The sequence below is a fragment of the Triticum aestivum genome, chromosome 6B (assembly GCF_018294505.1).
Source record: "Triticum aestivum cultivar Chinese Spring chromosome 6B, IWGSC CS RefSeq v2.1, whole genome shotgun sequence".
Taxonomy (NCBI): Eukaryota; Viridiplantae; Streptophyta; class Magnoliopsida; order Poales; family Poaceae; genus Triticum; species Triticum aestivum.
The window spans coordinates 610264901-610289222 of NC_057810.1; the positions used below are offsets into that span (position 1 = coordinate 610264901).

The window sequence follows — 24322 nt, forward strand, 5'->3', positions numbered from 1 at the left end:
TCCAGAAATAGAAGCCATGGACTCCAAACATGACATAGTTGCCCCCCCCCCCTTTGCACATTGCATCGGAGGAAAAAATGTAGCCGCCCTTTGGCCAGAAGAATCATACTTTAGCCGAACATGATCATCGTCATCATCCATGGTGGTGCCTCTCTCTGATGCGGCCGAAACATAGCCGGAGAGGTGGAGGAGGAGGCTTCGCTGCTAGCAGGCAGCCTTGGCAGCGACGGTTTCCTTCTCCCGCAGAAGGCGCTCCAACGCATGCCTCGAGATCGAGGCGGAGCGCCTTCACGTCCTTGCGCCAGGGGCGCCTCATGTTGGTCTCCGCCGTGGTCAGCGACCTCCGCATCACCTCGTGGAGGAGCACCTCCTCCGGGTCGACGGGGACAGAGCGTGCCCGCTAGCGAGAAGAATCGGGCTCCCCCGCAGCCGCCGCCCATTTCCGGCCGCGTCGTGTCGCCTTCGTCTTCGACTCCGGCATGCACATCCGCATGGGGGCCACATGCAGAAGCACCCTATCGCTGCCCGGGTGATGTTGGCGCCAGAGGGGAAGGGGAGACTCTGCTTTGAATCTGTAGTGGCACGGAGCTAGAAGGGCGGGCGTGGCCCACTTTCCATCGGAAGGGTGTGGAGGAGCTCGTTGCGGAAGCAACGGAGTTCAAGCTTGATACGGAGCATCCTTCGGTCATCCCCATGGACCTTCCATCGTCTCACCAAGCACCAAGAGGACCCATGACTAGAGCACGAGCTAGAGCTCTCGAGACCGAGGTGACTTCTCTCCTTAGTGATATCTCATATGATCCTCTCGAGACAAGGTTACTGCCTAAATCAGGAATGTTATGCATGATTAGGTACCAAGAGGACCCTCCCGAGGATGTACATGAAGATGGTCAAGACCCCAAGTCCACGGAAGAAGAGAACCAATGGAAGAAGGCGCAAATAGCCTCCAGGCACCGGACATCCGGCCATGATCCCGGACATCCGGCCCGTGGAGATCTACATGGCCAGGACTATGCCGAAGAAGCTACAGGCACCGGACATCCGGCATCCAACCTGGACATCCGGCCCTCCTCACTGGAAATCCGGCCTCCGGCCCGGACATCCGGACACGCTGTCCAGGAAGCACAGAAGCATGCCCCGACAGCCCGGACATCCGGCTACCACCCCGGACATCCGGCCTCTCCTGAAGCATCGGACATCCGGCCCCTCCACCCAAACATCCGGCGGCGCCCATCCAGAGAGCAGCACGACTGTCTCCTCCAGCCCGGACGTCGGCCCTTCAGCCCGGACATCCGGCCCCTCGTGAGCCATCGGACATCTGGCCCGACGCCCGGACATCCGGCCTTCCCTGTCTGTGAACAGTGTAAGGACCGAGGCCCATGTACCCCCTTCGCCCCTAGACTATATATACTCCATCTCCACCTACGTTTTAGGGTTAGCATTGTGATAGCTCATATGAGATAGAGCATTGCTCACCCGTACCGGATCTACTCCTCGTGAGGGACTGCACCTCTTCGGAGAAGATCCATCCGAATTCAAGGCGTCCATCCGGAGAAGACAATCAAGACCTCCTCACGGAGAAGAATGGTTACTATTGTATCGTCCCTTGTTGACTTTGGATCTTGTGTTACTTTGTGCCTCAGTGATCTAGCACTTGTGTGATCTATTTCGTGTCGGTTGAGTGTTTATCTTGTTTTTCCCCTCGTGATTTCCCTCGTGTTCTTCAGCGCATTCTTCATGTTCCCCGTAGGGATCCTCTCCAAACGTGAAAGATCGGCCCCTAGGGTTCCGCCCTACATCATCTTGGTATCATGAGCCACGTTGATCACGTTTTTGGAGCCCTACCCTTTGTTTTCTAGCTTGATTTTGTTGATTTCGTCCTAAATCCGAAAATCCCCACCAAAAATAGCCCCGAAATTTTTTTGTGATTTGTTGGTGTGATGAAGTCTTGTTGGATTTGATCCACGGATCTGCTTTGCATCGAGTGGATCTAGCTTTTCCCCACCTTCTCCGCGATTTCCATCCACCAATTCGTCTGAATTTTGCCCGGGAGTTGCCCTTTTTCCCGTGGAGTTCATCGTGTTCGTCCCCGATCCAGGAGCCCGGACATCCGCCCGTGTCCACCGGACATCCGGCAGCTGGCCCGGACATCCGGCCCCTGGCAGCAGCAACTCCATTCCCGCGCGCCATTTTCCGCCTAGTTTCGCCCAATTTTGCTCCGGTGCCCACGCTTACTTCCGCATACCACCACCGCTTTCCACAAGCACCACCACCGCTCACCGCTACCTCCTATGACGATTTTGACACGTTTGGGTCTTTGAGATTTTGGGTTGTGGTTCCCGTGTCCTATTGTGTTTCGGCTATATAGGTACGGTTCAACGTCATCAACACCACCGCTTATCTCCATCGACTACTCATCATCGCCAAGGAAGGTAACTTCGACGGCATCTTTGTCATGCCTTGCAATTGCATTGATACCCACATGGCCTTACTTTTGCGTAGCTTACCCATCGAGACTAGCCATTGAGTATTGCCGGCAACGTGACTTGTGCACATTAGTGATCATACTCCATAGCATACATACCATACCGTAGTGGTGCATATCTTGACATCATATTTTGTGTCACAAAGTTGTCATCGCATACACAATTGCTATCTTGGTTCGTGAAGTTTTGCATGAGAAAAGAGCTCAAAAGTGAAAGAGCCACCCAAGCTTTTAAGCAAAGAGGAAAGATAAGCAAAGAGCTTATAAGCAAGAACCATAGTATCATAATACATTAAGATTGTCATATCAGATCATCTTGGATCATAGCACCGAAATACCATACATATAGCATAATTGGGATAGAGGTCATTGCATTTTTGCCTAGTAGGTTGTGCACAAGTTCTGTATCCGCCTTTTGTGCAATCATGCTAGCGTCTCTCGTGTATTGTGCAACAAGAGCATTTTCGTGGATTCCACATTTTGAATCACTTTTGGTTTGCACAATCCCACTTATCTATTTGCGTGTGTGTTTCCGTGTACCTCTACTTGCTTGGTCTACTTGTTTCATTTGCAAATTTGTGAATCTTTTCCAACATTATTGAAGCTCACTTACAATTGCATCAAATTTTGTGCCACCATCCTAACCAAGCTCCACCATAAGCTTTTACTTGTGTAGGTGTGAGAACCGACAAGAATTGGTACCAATAGTGCTATTTCATTGTCCGCATTTGAGTGAACTTGATTCATCATCAACATCAGTCAAGGTACAATTGGTATAAGTTCTTCCCCTTCTACCACTCACATTTGGCTTGGAATGATGGATAGGTCAAGTTCTTCTACCAACCCACTCTTCATCGAGCAAGACGACGACATGTCATCATACATCACCAAGAGCCACCTCTTTGGTGCACAACGAGCGTTGCACCAAGAGCAACAAGCTATGACCGACCGCATCGCCAACCTCGCCACCGACTTGCGACTCTCCGAGCAATGTACCAAGGACTACTTCGATAACAAGCTCAACGCTCACAAGCAAGAGAACGATGCAAGGATGGACGAGATCCGCGCCTTGTTGGTGAACCGTCCTCCTTCAACTTCTTCATACTCAAGACGAAGCCGCTCAAGTCGACACTCCGACAACACCTTCTCCGGCTCAAGTACACCGACATCGAACACTCTTCGATGAGCCGCGCGTCAAGGTCATCATGCATCTCTCAATCCTCTACACAACAAGCATTCACAAGAGCAAGTCGACGAGCAAGTACCTCGTCCTCAACCACACCAAGTCGCTTTTGCACAAGCTCAAGAACGACAACGACAATGGTGCCAAGAGGAAGAACGAGCACGTCTACATCAAGAGGAACAAGACGTCGAGGCTCAACGTCTTCAACAACAACAACGTGAAGCACAAGCTCTTGAGGCGCAACGTGCCCTCCAAGAATCAAGTCGAGCAATCGCCAACCGCAACCGAGACCGGCGCAATCAAGAGGAAGCACTTCGAGAATAAATCCAAGAGCGGAACTACCAACCACACGTGCAACGCCAAGTTCCTAAAGCTCCTCTTCAAGCTCGACAAGCTCCTCCTCAACCTCAAGTTCAACAAGAGCAAGTTGATCATGGACTTCCCCCACGCCAAGAGCAACATGAGGATGATTACCCTCCACGTCAAGGGCGTCATCATCACCATCGTCAACAACACAATGAAGAGCAATGCTATGGCAAGCTAAAATTCACAATGCCCAAGTTCAATGGAAGCAATGATCCGGAAGAATACCTCTCATGGGCATTGAAGGTCGACAAAGTCTTTCGAATGCACCAACAAGCGCACCATGATCCTCAACAACGATGGCACCTATGACTCCATGAGTGATGAGGAGATGGAAGCCCTTGAACAAGTGGCCATGCACCGGCGCGTGAACGAGGATGAAGATGATCAAGTCTTTTGTGATGAGGATTCGAGCCCCGCTCTCGTTGTCTCCAAAGTCTTGACTCGTCAACATCAACAAGAAGAAGACCAACGATGCCACATCTTCCACACAAAGGCCGGCATCAATGGAAGGTTCGTCAAGGTCATCATCGACGGAGGTAGTTGCCACAACTTGGCAAGTGAAGAACTATGCTCCAAGCTTCAATTGGTCAAGATGAAGCACCCGCGCCCCTACAAAGTCCAATGGCTAAGTTACTCTGGCATTATACGAGTTGAGCATATGGTACAAGTCTCCTTCAAAATTGGTGCATATGAGGACACTTTGGAGTGTGATGTCGTCCCGATGTCCATTTGCCACCTCCTTATTGGTAGGCCATGGCAATTCGACCGTGGTGTCATCCACAATGGGCGTACGAATCACTATAGCTTCAAGATGAAAGGAAAGGAGTATGTGCTTTGACCTATGTCTCCTAGTCAAGTGATTGCCGACAAGCAAGCCACCCATCGTGGAGAGAAGAGTGAGAAAGTGATCCACCATAAAGTAAGTGAGAGCCACAAGCCAAACTTGAGCGCCTCTTCGCCTAGAGAGAAAAACCTAGTCCTATTTGCCACCAAAAGTGAGATGAGAAAAGTGTGAGAGAACCCATCGAGTGTTATGCACTTTGTCCTTGTGTGCAAGGATGTGGATCCAAAAACTAACACCTCTCACGATCTACCTTTAGTGTTTCAAACTCTTTTGCAGGAATTCCAAGATGTTTTCCCCGATGAGCTACACCCGGGTCTACCTCCACTACGAGGTATTGAGCATCGAATCGATCTCATCCCCGGAGTGCCCCTACCAAACAAAGCTCCATACCGCGTCAACCCCGAAGAAACTAAGGAGATCCAACGGCAAGTACAACAACTAATCGACAACGGTCATGTACGTGAAAGCCCAAGCCCTTGTGCCGTTCCAGTTATACTTCTCCCTAAGCAAGATGGAAGTTATCGCATGTGTTCCGATTGTAGACCCATTAATTCTATCACCGTTCGCTATAGGCATCCCATTCCTCACCTAGATGATATGCTTGATGAACTTAGCGGTGCCGCCTTTTTCTCAAAAATTGATCTTAAAAGTGGCTATTATCAAATCCGCATACAAGAAGGTGATGAGTGGAAAACTGCTTTCAAAACTAAATTTGGCTTATACGAGTAGTTGGTTATGCCCATGGGTTTATCGAAAGCTCCCGGTACTTTCATGAGACTTATGCATTTTGTGCTTTGTCCTTATATTGGAGTGTTTGTTGTGGTTTACTTTGATGATATTCTTGTGTTTAGCAAATCCATGAAAGAGCATCTAAAGCATGTTAGGGTTGTTTTGCAAACGCTTTGCAAGGAACGTCTTTATGCCAACATGAAAAAGTGCACGTTTGGTGTTGACAAACTTGTTTTCTTGGGTTTTGTCGTTTCTTCCAAGGGTGTACATGTTGATGAATCTAAAATTGAAGCAATTAAAACATGGCCCCAACCCACCAATTTGCAACAAGTGCGTAGTTTTCTTGGCCTTACATGTTTTTACCGTCGCTTTGTGAAGGATTTTAGCACTATTGCCGCTCCTTTGCATGCCTTGAGTAAGAAGAATGCTCCTTTTGTTTGGGGATATTTGCAATCTACCGCTTTTGATGAGCTCAAGTCTTTGCTTACTCATGGTCTAATTCTTGCTTTGCCCAACTTTGACAAAACTTTTGAGGTTCATTGTGATGCAAGTGGCATCGGAATATACGGAGTTTTGATGCAAGAAAAACGAGCCATTGCATAGTTTAGTGAAAAACTTTCAGGTGCTCAACTTAACTATCCCATATATGACAAAGAATTGTATGCTTTAGTGCATGTGCTACATGTTTGGGAACATTATCTTAGACCTCATAAGTTTGTCATCCATACCGATCATGAAACGCTTAAGTACTTAAAAGGTCAAACTAAGTTGAACAAGCATCATGCCAAATGGAGTGAATTCATTGAATCTTTCCCCTATGTGATCAAGTACATTAAGGGTAAGGAAAATGTAGTTGCGCATGCACTTTCACGCATATGCACGCTTGTCACTAAACTTGAGTTGAATGTTATTAGCTTTGAGCACATAAAAGACTTGTATGATAATGATCCATCTTTTGCTACTCCTTGTGCTAAGTGTTTGACGCATACATCTTGGGAATAATATTACATAAAGGATGATTATCTTATGAGAGCTAACAAACTTTGCATTCCCGAGTCTTCTCTTTGTTTGCTACTTTTGCAAGAGGCTCATGGAGGCGGACTCATGGGACATTTTGGATGCGGCAAGACATTCGCCATGCTCTCCAAGAACTACTTTTGGCCCAAGATGTTCCGCGATGTCTCACGCTTCACCAACCGATGCTCTACATGTCGCAAAGCTAAGTCTAAAGCTCAATCCCATGGTCTTTACATGCCTCTTCCCATTCCTTATCAACCTTGGGAAGACATTAGCATGGATTTTGTACTTGATTTGCCTAGAACTCAAAATGGAAAGGATTCCGTGTTTGTTGTTATGGACCGATGTCGGTGTCAAAACCGGCGGATCTCGGGTAGGGGGTCCCGAACTGTCCGTCTAGGCGGATGGTAACAGGAGACAAGGGACACAATGTTTTACCCAGGTTCGGGCCCTCTTGATGGAGGTAAAACCCTATGTCCTGCTTGATTGATATTGATGATGTGGGTATTACAAGAGTAGATCTACCACGAGATCAAGGAGGCTAAACCCTAGAAGCTAGCCTATGGTATGGTTGTTGTTCGTCCTACGGACTAAAGCCATCCGGTTTATATAGACACCGGAGAGGGCTTGGGTTACACAGAGTCGGTTAAAATGGTAGGATATCTACATATCCGTATCGCCAAACTTGCCTTCTACGCCAAGGAAAGTCCCATCCGGACACGGGACGGGGTCTTCAATCTTGTATCTTCACAGTCTTGGAGTCCGGCCAATGATGATAGTCCGGCTATCCGGACACCCCCTAGTCTAGGACTCCATCAGTAGCCCCTGAACCAGGCTTCAATGACGACGAGTCCGGCGCGCATATTGTCTTCGGCGTTGCAAGGTGGGTTCCTTCTCCAAATAATTTATAGAAGATTGTGAACACCAGGATAGTGTACGGCTCTGCAAAATAAATTCCACGTACCACCGTAGAGAGAATAATATTTACACAAGTTCAATCTGCTGACGTATTTGGTGGCGTGACGTCACACCACTACCAAGCCTTTACTCGAATTGTTTTTATTGTACCACCTCAGTTAGCGAAGCGGTTTCCTTGGCACGTCTTGTCGAAGCAGAGATCGTGTTCCCCTTATTCCGGGATTCCCATCAATACGGACGTGGGTAACCCAACCGCGCCATTGATTGCGGCGCTTGGGAGATAAGCGAGTTTTATCAGGCCGGTGGGGACGCATGTTTTCGCCCACCCATATAAGGGGATAAAGATCCAACCCTTTTACCTGCGCCTTCTTCCTCCTTGGCTTATTCATCTCCGCAAACTCGAGCTCCAGCGCCCAAGTCCGCACATCTCACCTCAACCTTCTCCAACTATGTCCGGAGTGGGAGGCAAGTGGATGGCCTCATCCGTTACGGAGGGTCACATCCAGAAGCTGCGCAGTGCCGGATACCTGTCCAGCGACATCGCGCACCGGCTCCCCAACGAGGGAGAGCTCATTCCCACCCCCAGGTCCCATGAGAGGCTAGTATTTCTTTCCCATTTCCTCCGCGGACTGGGCTTCCCACTCCATCCCTTTGTCCGGGGGCTCATGTTCTACTACGGCCTGGATTTCCATGATCTGGCCCCGAATTTCATCCTCAACATTTCGGCGTTTATCGTCGTGTGTGAGGCCTTCCTCTACATCCAGCCCCACTTCGGCTTGTGGCTCAAGACCTTCAGTATCAAGCCGAAGGTTGTGAAGGGCAGCCAAGCGGAGTGCGGAGGCGCCATGGTGGGCAAGATGCCCAATGTTACTTGGCTTGAGGGCACTTTCGTGGAAACCGTTAAGGGGTGGCAATCGGGGTGGTTCTACATCACCGAGTCGCGTGACCCTGAATGGGCAGCGGCCCCCGAATTCAGATTTGGCATCCCCATACGGCTCACCTCCTGGAAAGAGAGCGGCCGGACATGGGGTGATTCGGAGGAGCTGACCAGACTCCAAGCCTGCATCCAAAAGCTAGTGAGGAAGAAGCTCAAGCTTGTCAACGTAGTACAGGTCATGCTCATCCGCTGGATTCTCCCGTGCCAACGACGGGGCTTCAATATGTGGGAGTTTGATCCGGCGCAGCACCAGACTTTGAGCAGGCTCTTCGACACTACGTACGAAGATGCCTGGAGGGTGCTGTTTAAGGGTGCCGAGGCTCCCGCATCCGCTACCGAAGATCGCGGATTCAGCTCACAGCGTCCAGCTAGCGAGGTAAGCGATTTTGCCCTCTACGAGACACTTGTTTTCCATAGTTTGACTCTATGCGGGATCTAAACTCCCCTTCCTTTGACAGGACTGGCTGAAGAAGGTTGAACAGACTATCTGTCCGGCCCCATTGCCAGAGGACCCAACGGACGCCCACTTGACGGGGCTGCTGGCTCCGGCACCTCACGTGGAGCCGGAGAAGAAGGCCAAGAAGAAGGCCACGGGCACTCGGAAAAGTTCCCGTTTTCAGGTGTCATCGAACGATGACTCCAAGGCAGACTCCTCCCACAAAGGCGAGGAGGAGAAGAAGGCCTCTCCCCCAGCGGGGGGAGGGAAGAAAAGGAAGGCCTCCCCAGCGAGGGAGGCCGAAGGGTCCAAGAAGGGAAGGACTCTTCCCCCAGACTGCTCTGCCAACGCCGGTGATGACGACGAGGATTGGCCCCCAAGGGCCAAGCCCCTGGCAAGATCATAAGTATCCGGACTCCCGAATAACTTCATGATTTTTCTTTTTCGCCACATGGTGTCCCTCTAATGCCGCATATAACCCTGCAGTCCGCCCAAGGATGATTTTCCCGCTTCGTCGAGCGGGTCCTTGGGTGCGTCGGATATGGATTCCCTTCCGACCGCCTCCACCCCTCGTGATGCGGATGATGCCGAGGTGGGATCCCAGGAAGGGACCCGCCAGGAGGAGGAGGCGCTGGAGGTGCCACAGGGCAACCTCCCGGACTTTGCGCCGGACTCTGCACCGGAACCTGAAGTGGCTCCGAAGTCCGGCGGGCGGCCCCTTCGTAAGAAGGGCAAGACCATGACGCCAGCGGCCTCCGTCCAACTGGAGGCGCCGGATAGCTTGCTGGAGGCGCTCAACGGCGCCTCCATCAAAGAGGAACACCGCACCTTCATGAGTGCGGTGATTCAGAAGGTTCAGCTCGCCAAGAGCGGGCTGACCGAAGCCTGCAGCAGCCTTCTAACAGGCTTTGAGGTAAGAATTTTGATATATGTAAAATAGTACCGCATAGACAGTAGCCCCTGATGCTCGGTTCGGTATTCGGAAAGAAAAGCCGGACTGAGGATCTAAAAAGATATACGCATGAGTCATAAAAAATATGTCAATGTGGGATTGCAGGCTGTGTTGCTGACCTCTGCCGCACTGACTGCGGAGGTCAATACTTTGAAGCAAAGCCTCGAGCGGTCCGAGAACGAGCTCGGTCGTGCCAAGAAGCAGCTCGAGGACAAGGAAGGTGAGTAACACCGTATTAAGATTGTACCTTACAGAAAAGGATTTGGTTGCAAGAAAATTGACAAGGATAACATGGGTATTGCAGGGGCCACGAATGAGGTGGCGACCCTGAAGGAGGCGGTGTCCGCGGCCGAACGTAATGCGGCCGCGGAGCGCACCAAGCGAGAGAAGTAGGAGGCGTGGGTGGCGGATGTACAGCAAGAGCTCTAGGATCTCATGGAAAAACATGAGAGCCTGGAGCGTGACTCGAAGACTCGAGAGTCCGAGCTTGCATCGGCTCTTGAGAGTGCCATAGCCGCTAAGGCCGAAGCCTACAAGGCCCTCCAAGAAATCGAGGCGTTGAAGAAAATAGCAGTGGGTAAGGCATTTTTCATGCAAAGTAAGCATGTGAGTGTGAATTACCTATCACTTACCCAAATTCGGAGCTCTCCAGGAGCGTTCGTAGATCTTCCCCGCAGCGTATCCGATGCTGTCGCTTTCTACCGGGCCGAGGAGGGGAGCTCAATGGAGAAGGTCTTCTGGTCTCAGTATGCTGAGGCCGGACATCCGGTGCCCCTTAGCGACCAGCTTAAGCAGCTGGTCGAGCTCCACAAGGTGGCCGAACAGGCCATGAAGGGCCTCATAGTTCGGCTTTGGCCTAAGGAGGCCGTGCCTGGGAGCTACTTCGGCCTGGTGCGGCGGCTGGTGGATGCGTGTCCATGGGTTGAAGTCATCAAGCACTCCGCCTGCATTGAAGGTGCCCGTCGGGCCCTTGCCCGCGCAAAGGTGCACTGGGGCAAGATGGATGTTGAGAAGCTTGTGACGGACGCGCCACCGCTAGGCAAGGAGTATCGTACGCCCGAGATGTATTATAAGACTATTCTGAAGGGTGCCCGCACTATTGCGGGTGAGTGCTCCAAAGATGTAATATTTGAGTAAACTCGCATTTTGTTATCCTGTGCGCTGAAAACTTTGTTCATATGCGCTAAGCAATGCTTGTTAATTTAAAATATTACCTTCTGTGCGGCCGTTTATCAAATCTGAGAGATGGCAAGTCGTCGGCTTCAGCCCCCATGCCATGAGTGCTGGGGTGTTCGGGATAAATTTGAGCACTCTTGTTCCCATTTTTGGGTCCATCTAGGGAGGCGCTCAACACAACGAACAAGGCAACCGGACTTATAATGCTTGAACACTCTCACTTGGCCATAGAATTCTATAATTTTAAATTTCGGCGAAGCCCCTAGTGTTCGGAAGGCCGAATTTGGGGCGCTATCCACGCCTGGGCCGGACAAAGCCGGTTCCTCGCTCTAAGCGGCATAAGTCTTTAGGGACTCGAGAAAAACCTCTCGAACAGCGACCGGCTCTCGCCTCATCATGACGGTCAGTTTTAGCTTTCTCCACTGAGGCGCTCGCCCAGCTCAACCGGGGCGCAATCGCAGTGGTTCTCCCAGTGCTACCTTAGCCGATACTACAGAACATAAGGTACCAAAACATGGGAGCCGGGGAAACCCAACTATTGACCCAAGACAGGATTCGGAGCCGATGCATATAATGCTATAAGTTCGGGGTTCCGCACTTGTGAAAGTGTTCGGACTTATCACACCATGACGTGGGAAACATAAGCCCCTGGTGTTTAGCCGTACCAAAGTGTACGGATGCAACATGTCATAAATGGACATATGTATAAGAAAGAAATGCAATTGTAAGCAAAAAGGTGCTGCATTGTTTATTCAAGGAATACTGCTGTGAATGCAGAACGATACAAATGGTGCGATAAGCAAGGGATGTTACTATTAAACATGTCCCCCTCTAGGGGTAGGCTGCGGAGTGGTGTATAAAATAGATTTAATGCTCGTAATGGAGACCACCTGGATATTCGTCGTAGCCTTTCTCCTTCCCTAGCTGTTGCATCGTGAGTTCGGCAGGTCTACTGCCGGACAGGGCCTCTGATGAACGGGGTCCTGTGGGTAAAAAAAAGAAAAGAAAAAAGAACGACACACTTGAGAGCCCCTGGTGTGGTTAAGCCGCATTCTGGGCCTATCGTGGTCGTGCCCCTCCCCCTGTGCCCATGGTATCTTCAAAGCGTAATGATGTACGTGAAGGACCCATCTTGAAATTTTGTAGGGGCTGGGTTGAGGCCGCATTGCTACGCGTGCTCAGAACGTGCCAGGTGGTCTTGTTGTAGGTTACTCCGGGCACGTTTAGCCGTGTCCGGTCGCTTAACGGCCGGACTCGAAAATTGCCTTAAGAGGCTGCACTGTACTTCTGCCGCGAGAGCCGCTGTATGTTCCTCCGTTCGGAGAGAGCGTTCAGTGTTTCCGTTAACCATGATGACTCCTCGAGGGCCTGGCATCTTGAGCTTGAGGTATGTGTAGTGCGGCACCGCGTTGAACTTTGCAAATGCGGTACGTCCGAGCAGAGCATGATAGCCACTGCGGAATGGAACTATGTCGAAGATTAACTCCTCACTTCGGAAGTTATCCGGGGATCCGAAGACCACTTCCAGTGTAACTGAGCCTGTACAATTGGCTTCTACACCTGGTATGACGCCTTTAAAGGTCGTCTTTGTAGGTTTAATCCTTGAGGGGTCTATGCCCATTTTGCGCACTGTATCCTGATAAAGCAGGTTCAGGCTGCTGCCGCCGTCCATCAGGACTCTGGTGAGGTGAAATCCATCGACGATTGGGTCTAAAACCAATACGACGAATCCGCCGTGGCGGATGCTGGTGGGGTGGTCCCTTCGATCAAAAGTGATCGGGCAGGAGGACCATGGATTGAACTTCGGGGTGACTGGCTCCATCGCGTATACATCCCTGAGTGCACGCTTCCGCTCCCTTTTGGGTATGTGGGTTGCGTATATCATGTTCACTGTCCGCACTTGTGGGGGGGGACCCTTCTGTCCTCTATTGTTCGGCGGTCGGGTCTCTTCCTCGTCATCGCTATGCATCCCCTTGTTGTTGTTTTTGGCAATTAACTTGCCTGCCTGCTTGAATACCCAACAGTCCCTGTTGGTGTGGTTAGCTGGCTTTTCGGGGGTGCCGTGTATCTAGCACGAGCGGTCGAGTATTCTGTCCAAATTGGACGGACCCGGGGTAGTTCTTTTGAATGGCTTTTTCCGCTGACCGGGTTTAGGGCCTCTGAATCCGGCATTGACTGCCGTATCCTCGCTATTGTCGCCGTTAATGCGGCGTTTGTTTTTGTTGCGACGTGACCTGCCATTGCGGTCCTTGATATCCGGACTGCCAGAACTTTTGCTGAGGTTGTTGCTGTGGGCTAGCCAGCTGTCCTCACCCGCGCAGAAGTGGGTCATGAGTGATGTGAGGGCTGCCATGGATTTCGGCTTTTCCTGTCCTAAGTGCCAGGCTAGCCACTCGTCGCGGTTGTTATGTTTGAAGGCCGCGAGGGCCTCCGCATCCGGACAGTCGACGATTTGATTTTTCTTAGTTAGGAACCGCGTCCAGAATTGTCTGGCCGATTCGTCTGGCTGCTGAATTATATGGCTTAGGTCGTCAGCGTCTGGTGGTCGCATGTACGTGCCTTGGAAGTTACCGAGGAATGCGGCTTCCAGGTCTTCCCAACTCCCAATTGACTCTGCTGGCAAGCTGTTAAGCCAATGCCGGGTTGGTCCTTTAACCTTGAGTGGGAGGTATTTGATGGCGTGGAGATCATCGCCACGGGCCATGTGGATATGAAGGAGATAGTCCTCAATCCAAACCGTGGGGTCTGTTGTGCCATCATAAGATTCAATGTTCACGGGTTTAAACCCTTCGAGGATTTGATGATCCATTACTTCATCTGTGAAGCATAGCGGGTGTGCGGCGCCTCTGTATTGGGCGATATCACGACGAAGTTCAAGGGAGCTTTGTCTACTGTGTTCGGCCCGGCCGGACTTACTGTGTCCGGCGCGACGGTTGTCGTCACGTCTCATGGGGTGCCCACGCGATCCATAGATCGATCTTGATTGTCTTGCCGTATCCTCCAATATATCTCGCAAGTCCAGAGCGTTCCCCTGTGGCCTTGTGCTTTTCGAGCGATGCCGGGGTACAGTTCTAGTGGAGGGCCTAGAGGCCTCTCTGTCGCGGTCATGGGGTGGTCGGTCAGCCGTATTGTCTGCTGGTGATGCAGGTTCATATGCCTCCTCCTCTAATCGGGGGAGCAGCTTGCGTTTAGGGTAGCTTCCGGAGGGGCATTTGAGCTCATGCTCTTCGGCCGCGAGGACTTCAGTCCATCTGTCGGCTAGTAGATCTTGATCAGCTCTAAGCTGTTGCTGCTTTTTCTTGAGGTTGTTTGCCATGGCCATAAGCCTGTGTTTAAAACGCTCTTGTTTGACGGGATCCTTAGGCACGACGAATTCGTCGTCGTCGAGGCTTGCCTCGTCTCCGGAGGGAGGCATGTAATCCTCTACCTCTTCGTCTGTTGCTCTCTCATGAGGGTTGGCGTCTCCGTCCTCCTGTGCTGAATCTTGTTGGAGGGGGTTGTCTTCGGCACTGTCTGGGGTGTTATTATCTCCGGTGCCGGAATCTCCATTCTTGCTGTGGCGGGATTTAGAGCGGCGTCGCTGACGCCGACGCTTGGGCTGTTTCTTGGAGGGGTCATCCTCCACTGTTCCTTCGCCATTCCCATCCTTTGGGATATCCACCATGTATATGTCATATGATGAGGTGGCTTTCCAGTGCCCAGTAGGTGCTGGTTCTTGGTCGTCTCCGGCATCGTCGTCCATACCGTCGATGTCGTCGGAGTCGAAGTCTAGCATGTCGGTTAGATCGTCGACAGTGGCTACTAAGTGGGTGGTGGGTGGGCTTTGAATTTCTTCGTCGTCCGCATCCCGACCGTCCTGACCGCAGTCCGGTCAGGGCTCTCCTGATAACGAGAGATACTTTAGCGAACTCAAGATGTCGTCGAAGGGTGAGTGTTGAAAGATGTCCGCAGCGGTGAACTCCATGATCGGCGCCCAATCGGATTCGATTGGAGGGGCGTGGGAGGTTCGGAGTCTTGCACCTCGGAGCCACGAGCTTCATGAGGGACAAGGTCAGTGTTCGGCTCTATCACTGTAGGGGTTGCAGCCTCGAGGCGGTGTCTAGCCACCCGTCCTCGATCTGCGCAGCCGGCTCCGAATTGAGGATCGGAGCGGACTCGTGTGCGGCCTCCAGGGCATTGTCCGGCTGTAGAGCTAAATCATGCCCATCGTGACAGTGCGGCGCGCTCGGCTGTGGCTCGAATCCATCAAAGATCAAGTCCCCGCGGATGTCAGCCGTGAAGTTCAAACTTCCAAATCTGACCTGACGGCCAGGGGCGTAGCTTTTGATCTACTCCAGATGGCCAAGCGAATTGGCCCGCAGTGCAAAGCCGCCGAATACGAAGATCTGTCCGGGGAGAAAGGTCTCACCCTGGACTGCGTCATTGTTGATGATCGAAGAAGCCATCGAGCCTATCGGTGACGACACAGAGGAACTCTCAATGAAAGCACCAATGTCAGTGTCAAAACCGGCGGATCTCAGGTAGGGGGTCCCGAACTATGCGTCTAGGCGGATGGTAACAGGAGACAAGGAACACGATGTTTTACCCAGGTTCGGGCCCTCTTGATGGAGGTAAAACCCTACGTCCTACTTGATTGATATTGATGATGTGGGTATTACAAGAGTAGATCTACCACGAGATCAAGGAGGCTAAACCCTAGAAGCTAGCCTATGGTATGGTTGTTGTTCGTCCTACGGACTAAAGCCATCCGGTTTATATAGACACCGGAGAGGGCTTGGGTTACACAGAGTCGGTTACAATGGTAGGAGATCTACATATCTGTATCGCCAAGCTTGCCTTCCACGCCAAGGAAAGTCCCATCCGGACAGGGACGGGGTCTTCAATCTTGTATCTTCACACTCTTGGAGTCCGGCCGATGATGATAGTCTGGCTATCCGGACACCCCCTAGTCCAGAACTCCCTCAACCAATTTTCTAAGATGGCACATTTCATTCCTTGCAACAAGATAGACGATGCTTCACACATTGCAAATCTCTTTTGTAGGGAAATCTTGCACCTCCATGGAGTACCAAAGACAATCGTCTCCGACCGCGACGTCAAGTTCTTGAGTTACTTTTGGAAGACGCTATGCGCCAAGCTCAGAATCAAGCTCTTGTTCTCATCCGCATATCATCCTCAAACCGACGGCCAAACGGAGGTGACGAACCGTATGCTCTCCACTCTACTTCGCGTGTTGATCAAGAAGAACATCAAGGAGTGGGAGGAGTGTCTACCCATTGCCGAGTATGCCTACAACCGTGCAAGACATTCGACGACCGGCAAGTCCCCCTTCGAGGTCGTCTACGGCTTCAGCCCGTTGTCCCCGTTGGACATTCTACCTCTTCCTCTATAAGAGCGCACCAACCTCAACGCAAGTGTCCGTGCAAGCTACATCAAGAAGATGCATGAAGATACAAGGCACACCATCGAGCGCCAAGTACAACGAGACCAAGCTAAACATCAACAAGCATCCCATGATATTCAACATCGGAGACCTCATGCGGCTACACCTTTGCAAGGACCGCTTCCCCAATGAACGCAAGTCCGAACTTCTACCTCGAGCCGATGGACCCTTCAAGGTGCTAGCACGCTACAACAACAACGCTTACAAGACCGATCTCCCACGCGAAAAGTACAACGTGAGCAACATCTTCAACGTCACCGATCTCTCCCCGTACCATGGTGATGAGGATTTCGATCCGAGGTCGGATCTTTCCCAAGGGGGGGGGAGATGATGCGGAGCATCCTTCAGTCATCCCCATGGACCTTCCATCGTCTCACCAAGCACCAAGAGGACCCATGACTAGAGCACGAGCTAGAGCTCTCGAGACCGAGGTGACTTCTCTCCTTAGTGATATCTCATATGATCCTCTTGAGACATGGTTACTGCCTAAATCAGGAATGTTGTGCAGGATTAGGTACCAAGAGGACCCTCCCGAGGATGTACATGAAGATGGTCAAGACCCCAAGTCCACGGAAGAAGAGAACCAATGGAAGAAGGTGAGAACAGCCTCCAGGCACCCGACATCCGGTCATGATCCCGGACATCCGGCACCTGGAGATCTACATGGCCAGGACTCTGCCGAAGAAGCTACAGGCACCGGACATCCTGCGTCCAGCCCGAACATCCGGCCCTCCTCACCGGAAATCCGGCCTCCGGCCCGGACATCCGGACACGCCGTCCATGAAGCACAGAAGCATGCCCCGACAGCCCGGACATCCGGCCGCCAACCCGGACATCCGGCCTCTCTTGAAGCACCGGACATCCGGCCCCTCCGCCCGGACATCCGGCGCCGCCCATCCAGAGAGCAGCGCGGCCGTCTCCTCCAGCCCGGACATCCGGCCCCTCTCGAGCCACCAGACATCCGGCCCGACGCCTGGACATCCGGCCTTCCCTGTCTGCGAACAGTGTAAGGGCCGAGGCCCATGTACCCCCTTCGCCCCTAGACTATATATACTCCATCTCCACCTACGTTTTAGGGTTAGCATTGTGATAGCTCATTTGAGATAGAGCATTGCTCATCCGTACCGGATCTACTCCTCGTGAGGGACCGTACCTCTTCGGAGAAGATCCATCCGGATTCAAGGCCTCCATCCGGAGAAGACAATCAAGACCTCCTCACGGAGAAGAACGATTACTATTGTATCGTCCCTTGTTGACTTTGGATCTCGTGTTACTTTGTGCCTCGGTGATCTAGCACTTGTGTGATCTATTTCGTGTCGGTTGAATGTTTCTCTTGTTTTTCCCCTCGTGTTCTTCCGCGCGTTCTTCGTGTTCCCCGTAGGGATCCTCTCCAAACGTGAAAGATCGGCCCCTAGGGTTCCGCCCTACATCAAAGCTCCTCCCAGTGTCCACGCGCGAGCGCTGGATGGAGATGCAGAGCGTGAGCTCCTCCTCGTCGTATTCCTCCTTCACGAGACCTTCCTAATCCACGGGATCGGCCTCACCGCTAAAATCCTGACCGGAGTTGGCCACGACAGATGGAAGGGGAAGGGTTTAGGAGGAATCAAATGAGCGAGGGAAGCGGATGAGACGAGTGTGGAGTGAGAAAGTGGGTTTGACTAGGGTTTCGTCCGATGGGGTGGGGTTTTTGTGGGGGCATCGATGGGGTGGCGCAGGCCATAGCTGGCTAGGCCTACGTGGTGGACGCATCCGGACATCTCCATATCCACCTCTGATTTGGACCCAATATGGGGAGTGCCAGTCAGTTCAGGCGTTTGGACCACCTATGAAAAGGCCGGTTGAGTGGCGTCTTTGTGTCCGGATACTGTCCGGGCAGTTCGTCCGGGCGCTTGGGGTGGGTATGGGTTCGAACTGAGGTAAAAGTTGACACTTGAGTAATAAGGCTACGGTAACCAGTGGGGTGATCTTTGGCCGTCGAGCGACGAGGAGTTGAGGAGCGAGCTGGCTGTTGATTAACTGATGAACGAACCGTCACTGTCTTACTGAATTGAACACTCGCATCCTCCACCTCCACCTAGCCATGTCCCGCCTCCGCCACTCCACCTCCACCGCGCCGATGTTCCACCTCCGCCTCCTCCGCTGCCGCTTCTCCTCCATCTCCACCTTGCCGCCGTCACGCTCATGGTCTCCCCATGCAGCCTTTGCCGCGGCCACAGAGCGCGTCATCGCTGGGACGCTCAGCCCGGAGGACGCACACCGCCTGTTCGACGAATTGCTACGGCAGGCCACTCCGGTCCCCGCGCGCTCCCTGAACGGCTTCCTCACGGCCCTCTCCCGTGCGCCGGACACCGGCGCCTGCAGAGACGGCCCCGCCCTCTTCAACCGCACCCGCCGAGAAGAGGCCGGCTCCCGGGTGGTGTCGTCCACAATCTTCACCTACGGCATCCTCATGAACTGCTGCGGCCGCACGCGTCGTCCGGAACTTGGGCTTGCCTTCTTTGGGCGCGTCCTCAGGATGGGCCTGAAGACAAATGTGGTCGTCGCCACCATGGTCCTCCAGTGCCTCTCCAGCGCCAAACGGACAGATGAGGCTGTGGACATCCTGCTACATCGGATCTCCGAGCTCGGGTGCGTGCCTGACGCCTTCTCATACTCCATTGTTCTGAAGAGCTTATGCGATGATAGCAGGAGCCAGCGGGCACTCGACCTGCTCCACATGTGGGAGAAAGAACGAGGTGTCTGCTCCCCCAACGTAGTGACGTATAACACGGGCATCCACGGCTTCTTTAAGGAAGGTGAAGTAAGCAAGGCATGCAATCTATTCCATGAAATGGTGCAGAAAGGGGTTGAACCTAATGTGGTGACATATAGCTTGACCATTGATGCGCTGTGCAAGGCCAGAGCTATGGACAAAGCAGAGTTGTTCCTCCGGCAGATGATTGATAAAGGTGTTCAACCGAACAATGTGACATATAATGTCATGATCCATGGATATTCCACTCTGGGCCAGTGGAAAGAAGCGGGTAAAATGTTCAGAGAAATGACAAGACAGGGTCTCATACCAGATCTTGTTACTTGGACCTCGTTCATGGCCTCTCTCTGTAAGCATGGAAGAACCAAAGAAGCTGCCGAATTTTTTGATTCCATGACTGCCAAGGGCCACAAGCCTGATTTGGTCACGTACCATGTTCTGCTCCATGGGCATGCAACCGAAGGATGCTTTGCTGATATGATTAATCTCTTTAATGCAATGGCAACCAAAGGTATTCTACCCGACCGTCAGGTTTTCAACATTTTAATTGATGCACATGCTAAACATCGAATGATGGATGAAGCTATGCACATATTTACTGGAATGCAGGGGCAAGGAGTGTGTCCAGATGTATGGACCTATTCAACTCTAATATCTGCACTTTGCAGAATGGGTAGGCTGGCTGATGCCATGGATAACTTCAGTCAGATGATTGGTAAGGGAGTACAACTGAACACAGTTGTTTATCACTCCCTAATTCAGGGTTTCTCTACACATGGTGATTTGAGGAAAGCAAAGGAGTTGGTTTATGAAATGACGAACAAAGGTATTCCTTGTCCAAACATTGCATTCTTCAGTTCTATAATGGACAGTCTATGCAAAGAAGGAAGGGTTATGGATGCACATGATATCTTCCACTTGGTTACAGACATAGGTCTGAAACCTAACATCATTACGTTTAATACGCTGATTGATGGATATTGCTTAGTCGGTGAGATGGAGAAAGCATTTGGAGTACTTGATTCCATGGTATCAGCTGGCATTGAGGCTGATGTTTTTACATATAATACACTTGCTTATGGCTATTGTAGATGTGGAAGGACTGATGATGGGTTGATTCTCTTCAGAGAAATGGTGCAAAACAAACCTAAGCCCACAACAATCACATATAACATCATACTGGATGGGTTATTTCGTGCTGGGAGAACATTTGCTGCAAAGAAAATGTTCCTTGAGATGACCGAAACGGGAATAACAGTGAGCATTTCCACATACAGTATAATACTTGGAGGACTTTGTAGGAATAATTGCTCTGACGAAGCGATCACCCTATTTCAGAAATTAGGAGCAATGGATGTGAAGTTTGATATTAAAATACTCAATACCATGATCAATGCCATGTTCAAGGTTCGGAGAAGAGAAGAAGCTAACGGTTTGTTTGCTGGAATATCAGCCAGTAGGATGGTACCTAATGCTTCTACCTACAGCGTAATGATAGGAAATCTTCTAAAAGAAGGATCAGTGGAAGAAGCTGAAAATATGTTCTCATTAATGGAGAAGAGTGGTTGTGCTCCAGACTCTCGTCTTATAAATAATATCATCAGAATATTATTGGAAAACGGTGACATCGTCAAGGCTGGAAATTATATGTCTAAAGTTGATGGCAAGAGCATCTCACTTGAAGCTTCAACTACTTCGTTGTTGATGTGTCTCTTTTCAAGTAAAGGGAAATATCGGGAACAAATCAGTTTGCTCCCTGTAAATTACCAATTTTTCAATGGAGTCAGTTGATGCACTGGACTAGCCAGATAAACATTGGCAATTTGGCATGGTTTGGAGCTCCCTCTCAATGATGTCGACATGAGTTCTCTTCCATGCGCTCACAAGATCGAGCTGTGTGTTGGTGCCATCCCAGCGTTTTGGCCTGATGCATGCCGCTGCTGGGCGTGCATCCTATGGACATCGCCCCTAATCTGCATGCCATTTCCATGCTCAAGGTTCGCATCCTCTCTTCCTCTTAAGAATATGCCAGGGGTGTTAGTACCCCAGGGCCTTTTCTTTTTTATTCTCCTGTTGCTGTTTTGAGGTCTTCATGTTTATAGTTAGATGCATGTTTCATTATACACCAGAAAAACTGTATGAGTTCCTGAACTAGATACCGTCATATATCACCCTAAAGGACTTACTGAACCCCCAATTAAAAATTGAGTTCCTGAACAAGATACAAATATTAAACATTTTCGATACATTTTCTTGGTGCAGATATTTATGTTATGACTATGACGTATGATCTTAATCTGGAAATATCTCTTGCAGGCATTGCCTTGATGTTGTTTTTCCTTATGTTCGCTAGAGGGAGCAATGTGGCCAGCGAATTTCACATTTTCTTCTCTGTTGATAGCAGAACTCAAGTTGCAGTTGATATAAAGACCTTCAATTCATTCCATATAAATTTGTCGCATATCTTGTTCCTTTTTATTAATTATATTTATTTGGAATTCGATCAAGTACCGTAGAATGTCGCCCATATTTTGGACAGATCTCAGTTGACTTCTCAAATTTTGGATTTGTGTCATCCAAGCACTCTTATTTTATCTTCCTTGGGCAAAGTTCTTGTTACATTATGCACTTGTGTCATCCAAGCACTCTCATTTTATCTTCCTTGGGAAAAGTTCTTGCTACATTATGCACTTGTGTCATCCAAGCAGTCTAAAACGATTTACTATTTGTAACTTCTTTAGACATAGTGAGTTGCAGTATGTATTAACTTCTTTTTTTGTCCACTAGTTAATCTTAAACCTTCCCTTATGGCAGGCAACCCATTGTCTTTGTGGCAATGGATACATAAAGAAGTACCCAACTGGTCTTTTCCTGAAAGATGCAAACTGTTTGAGGTTGGAGCTGGCACTGTAGTGAGATAAGAAGAATGATAATTAGCTCTTCAAAGAGGACTGAAACTATTCTTTTGGCAGTCAGGTGTCGGTTGCATATTTCTAACTAGAGGAGGTGAGTACCGAGTAGGATCTAAACATTACCAAAATGTCTCTGGGTTTCATTGTTTGACGATATCCTATCCAAGCCTTCTCGATTTTGTATATGTCCAACACACTTGGAAATAAACACATAATCGCATTTGATTCACTATTTGGTTTTTATGCAAAAAAAGTTAGTACTCCCATATTTTTTGCAAGCAGCGTAGATCCCTGACATAGTAACATCTTTGTGCAACGTATATAAGCATCGGCCATACTGGTTTTTACAACCTTTTGGATTCAGCACAGGCTGTAATACCCCTTACCACCTTTACGAGACAGGAATGCGATATGCAGTTTCTTGTTTCTATATGACAATTCAGCTCTAATGCAACACAAAATTGGGAAGTTACATGTAAGGGGAACCTAACAACCTTTGTGAATAGGTAGTGTTGCCTTTTTCTACGTTGTTTTTTTTTTCTTCAGATGGGGCTATAATGCACTGAGCAAGTTGTCTTTCCTTGAACTTGAGCTTCTCTTCTTCCTGCTGGCGGATATTAGTCTCGATGTTTTGCCCATTTCTGCTGCCGATGGCCTCGACTACACCTTGTTGGCCCTCTGCAGCACTAGGTTTCTCTTCACAGCCGGCAGGCACCTCTGCAAGGAATCCCAATAGGACAACGACATCATTCATGTATGGCGGAATAGAGGCTTCCTCCTGTATTCATGTCTAAGAAGAGGTCCTACTAACTCATGGTACCTCCTCCTATCCCTGATCATGGGCTTTTTCTGTTGATCAGATATGAATTTAGCATAGCAGTCGGAAAGAACTATTGTCCAGTATATTTCAAATAAAATCTAACAAAGCATTCTTTATAGGGGAGTATATTTTTGGAGCGCAGGGCCCACATGTGCCCATCAGTGGAGTTTTTTTTTCCGAGAAAACGCAAAAGAGTTTGCGTTTCATTTCATTGAACAGGAAGAGAACAGCAGTACAGGTACAACCTCCCAGGAGGAGGGACACACGCACACACACCATCGTCCTCACCAAACAAGCAGGTGAGGAGGTGCTACCAACTACAGACCGCAACAACAAAAGGTCTTGCCTTGTCCAGCCTCCAACCATGAATGGCAAGGTAGCTAGACACAGAGCCTCAAGGCCGCGTCACAGCCGTTGCCAGGCGCCTCCGAAGAAGACTGCATCTCCAGGGCTGACCGGGCCAACGTACCTTCCGCCCATATGTGCCTAGGAGACGGCAGGTGGATGGCAGGACCCAGCCAAAACTAGCGAAGCCATCGTCTTGGACGTGCCGGCGCCGGCGTACATTGCGCCCCGGACGCCCACGCTCCATGCTGCAGCCCTCATCACAACATCGCATTACCAGCAAACCTCGCCGGAAAGACCGGGGAGGCCACCATCTCCAGCTGACGCATAGGGGACTCCAAGTGCGACCCAAGCAGCGCTTTCAAGAAAGGAATGGCGCTGAGACACCGCCGCTGCCTTGTCCAGGGAACTGGACCAAGGGTTTCCCCCGGTGCCCGAGGAGAGGGTCCAGTCCGGGCCATGACAGCGCCTCCATGGAGGTAACGGCACCCTCAGGTGTCGCCGTTGTCAGCGCAGGCCATCGCCGCGCAGGGATTTCGCCCGGCCCAAGACCAGAACCCCAAAACTGCCGAAGCAGAGCAAACAGGAGATGGGGAAGCAGATCGCCAGAGAGGACCACCAGCACCGAGAGGGAAACCACGTATTATCACTGTCGATGTAGGGAAACACCGGCCAGCGCAGTGCAGCAGCTGCCGGATGGCTGCCAGACAAGGCCAGCCATCGCACGGGACGCGTCGAGCAGGGCTAGTGGTGCCGTCGCAGAGACCAGCCACCTGCACCTTGCCGCCGCCGACCATGGCCGCTGCCGCGCCGGCCCGCAGCCTCCGCCGCCCGGATCGCCGGGGCACAGCCAAGCAGCCGCAGCCGCGCCCCCAAAGGGTCGCGCCGCGCTGCCCGCGTGCTCGCCACGCCAGTCCAGAGGCCCGACCCTCTGGATCTGGGGCCGCCGTCGCGAAACCCTAGGTTCGGAGAAGCGCAGCTCCGTCAGCCTCGTCGAGCCCCACGCT

The 24322-nt window shown here is 50.9% G+C and overlaps 1 protein-coding gene across 4 annotated transcripts; it reads left to right on the forward strand.

Moving 5' to 3' along the window:
* Window positions 1–18472: 18472 nt before the first annotated feature.
* On the forward strand, window positions 18473–23953 carry LOC123138285 (protein Rf1, mitochondrial). 4 transcript variants are annotated; one of them, XM_044558231.1, is made up of 3 exons: window positions 18473–20064; window positions 20330–20495; window positions 20577–20677. In XM_044558231.1, exons 1-2 carry the CDS (start codon window positions 18567–18569, stop codon window positions 20353–20355), a joined length of 1524 nt encoding a protein of 507 aa, XP_044414166.1. In that variant the 5' UTR covers window positions 18473–18566; the 3' UTR covers window positions 20356–20495; window positions 20577–20677. The 4 variants fall into 4 exon arrangements, with proteins under 4 accessions (XP_044414166.1, XP_044414165.1, XP_044414164.1 ...); XM_044558230.1 differs by adding an exon at window positions 21555–21709 and having other exon boundaries at window positions 18475–20495; window positions 20577–21235; XM_044558229.1 differs by adding an exon at window positions 22053–23953 and having other exon boundaries at window positions 18476–21235.
* The last annotated feature ends 369 nt before the right edge of the window (window positions 23954–24322 follow it).

Coding starts and splice junctions, on each gene's coding strand:
- LOC123138285 (XM_044558229.1), top strand. CDS start 18,567: ATGTCCCGCCTCCGCCACTCCACCTCCACCGCGCCGATGTTCCACCTC.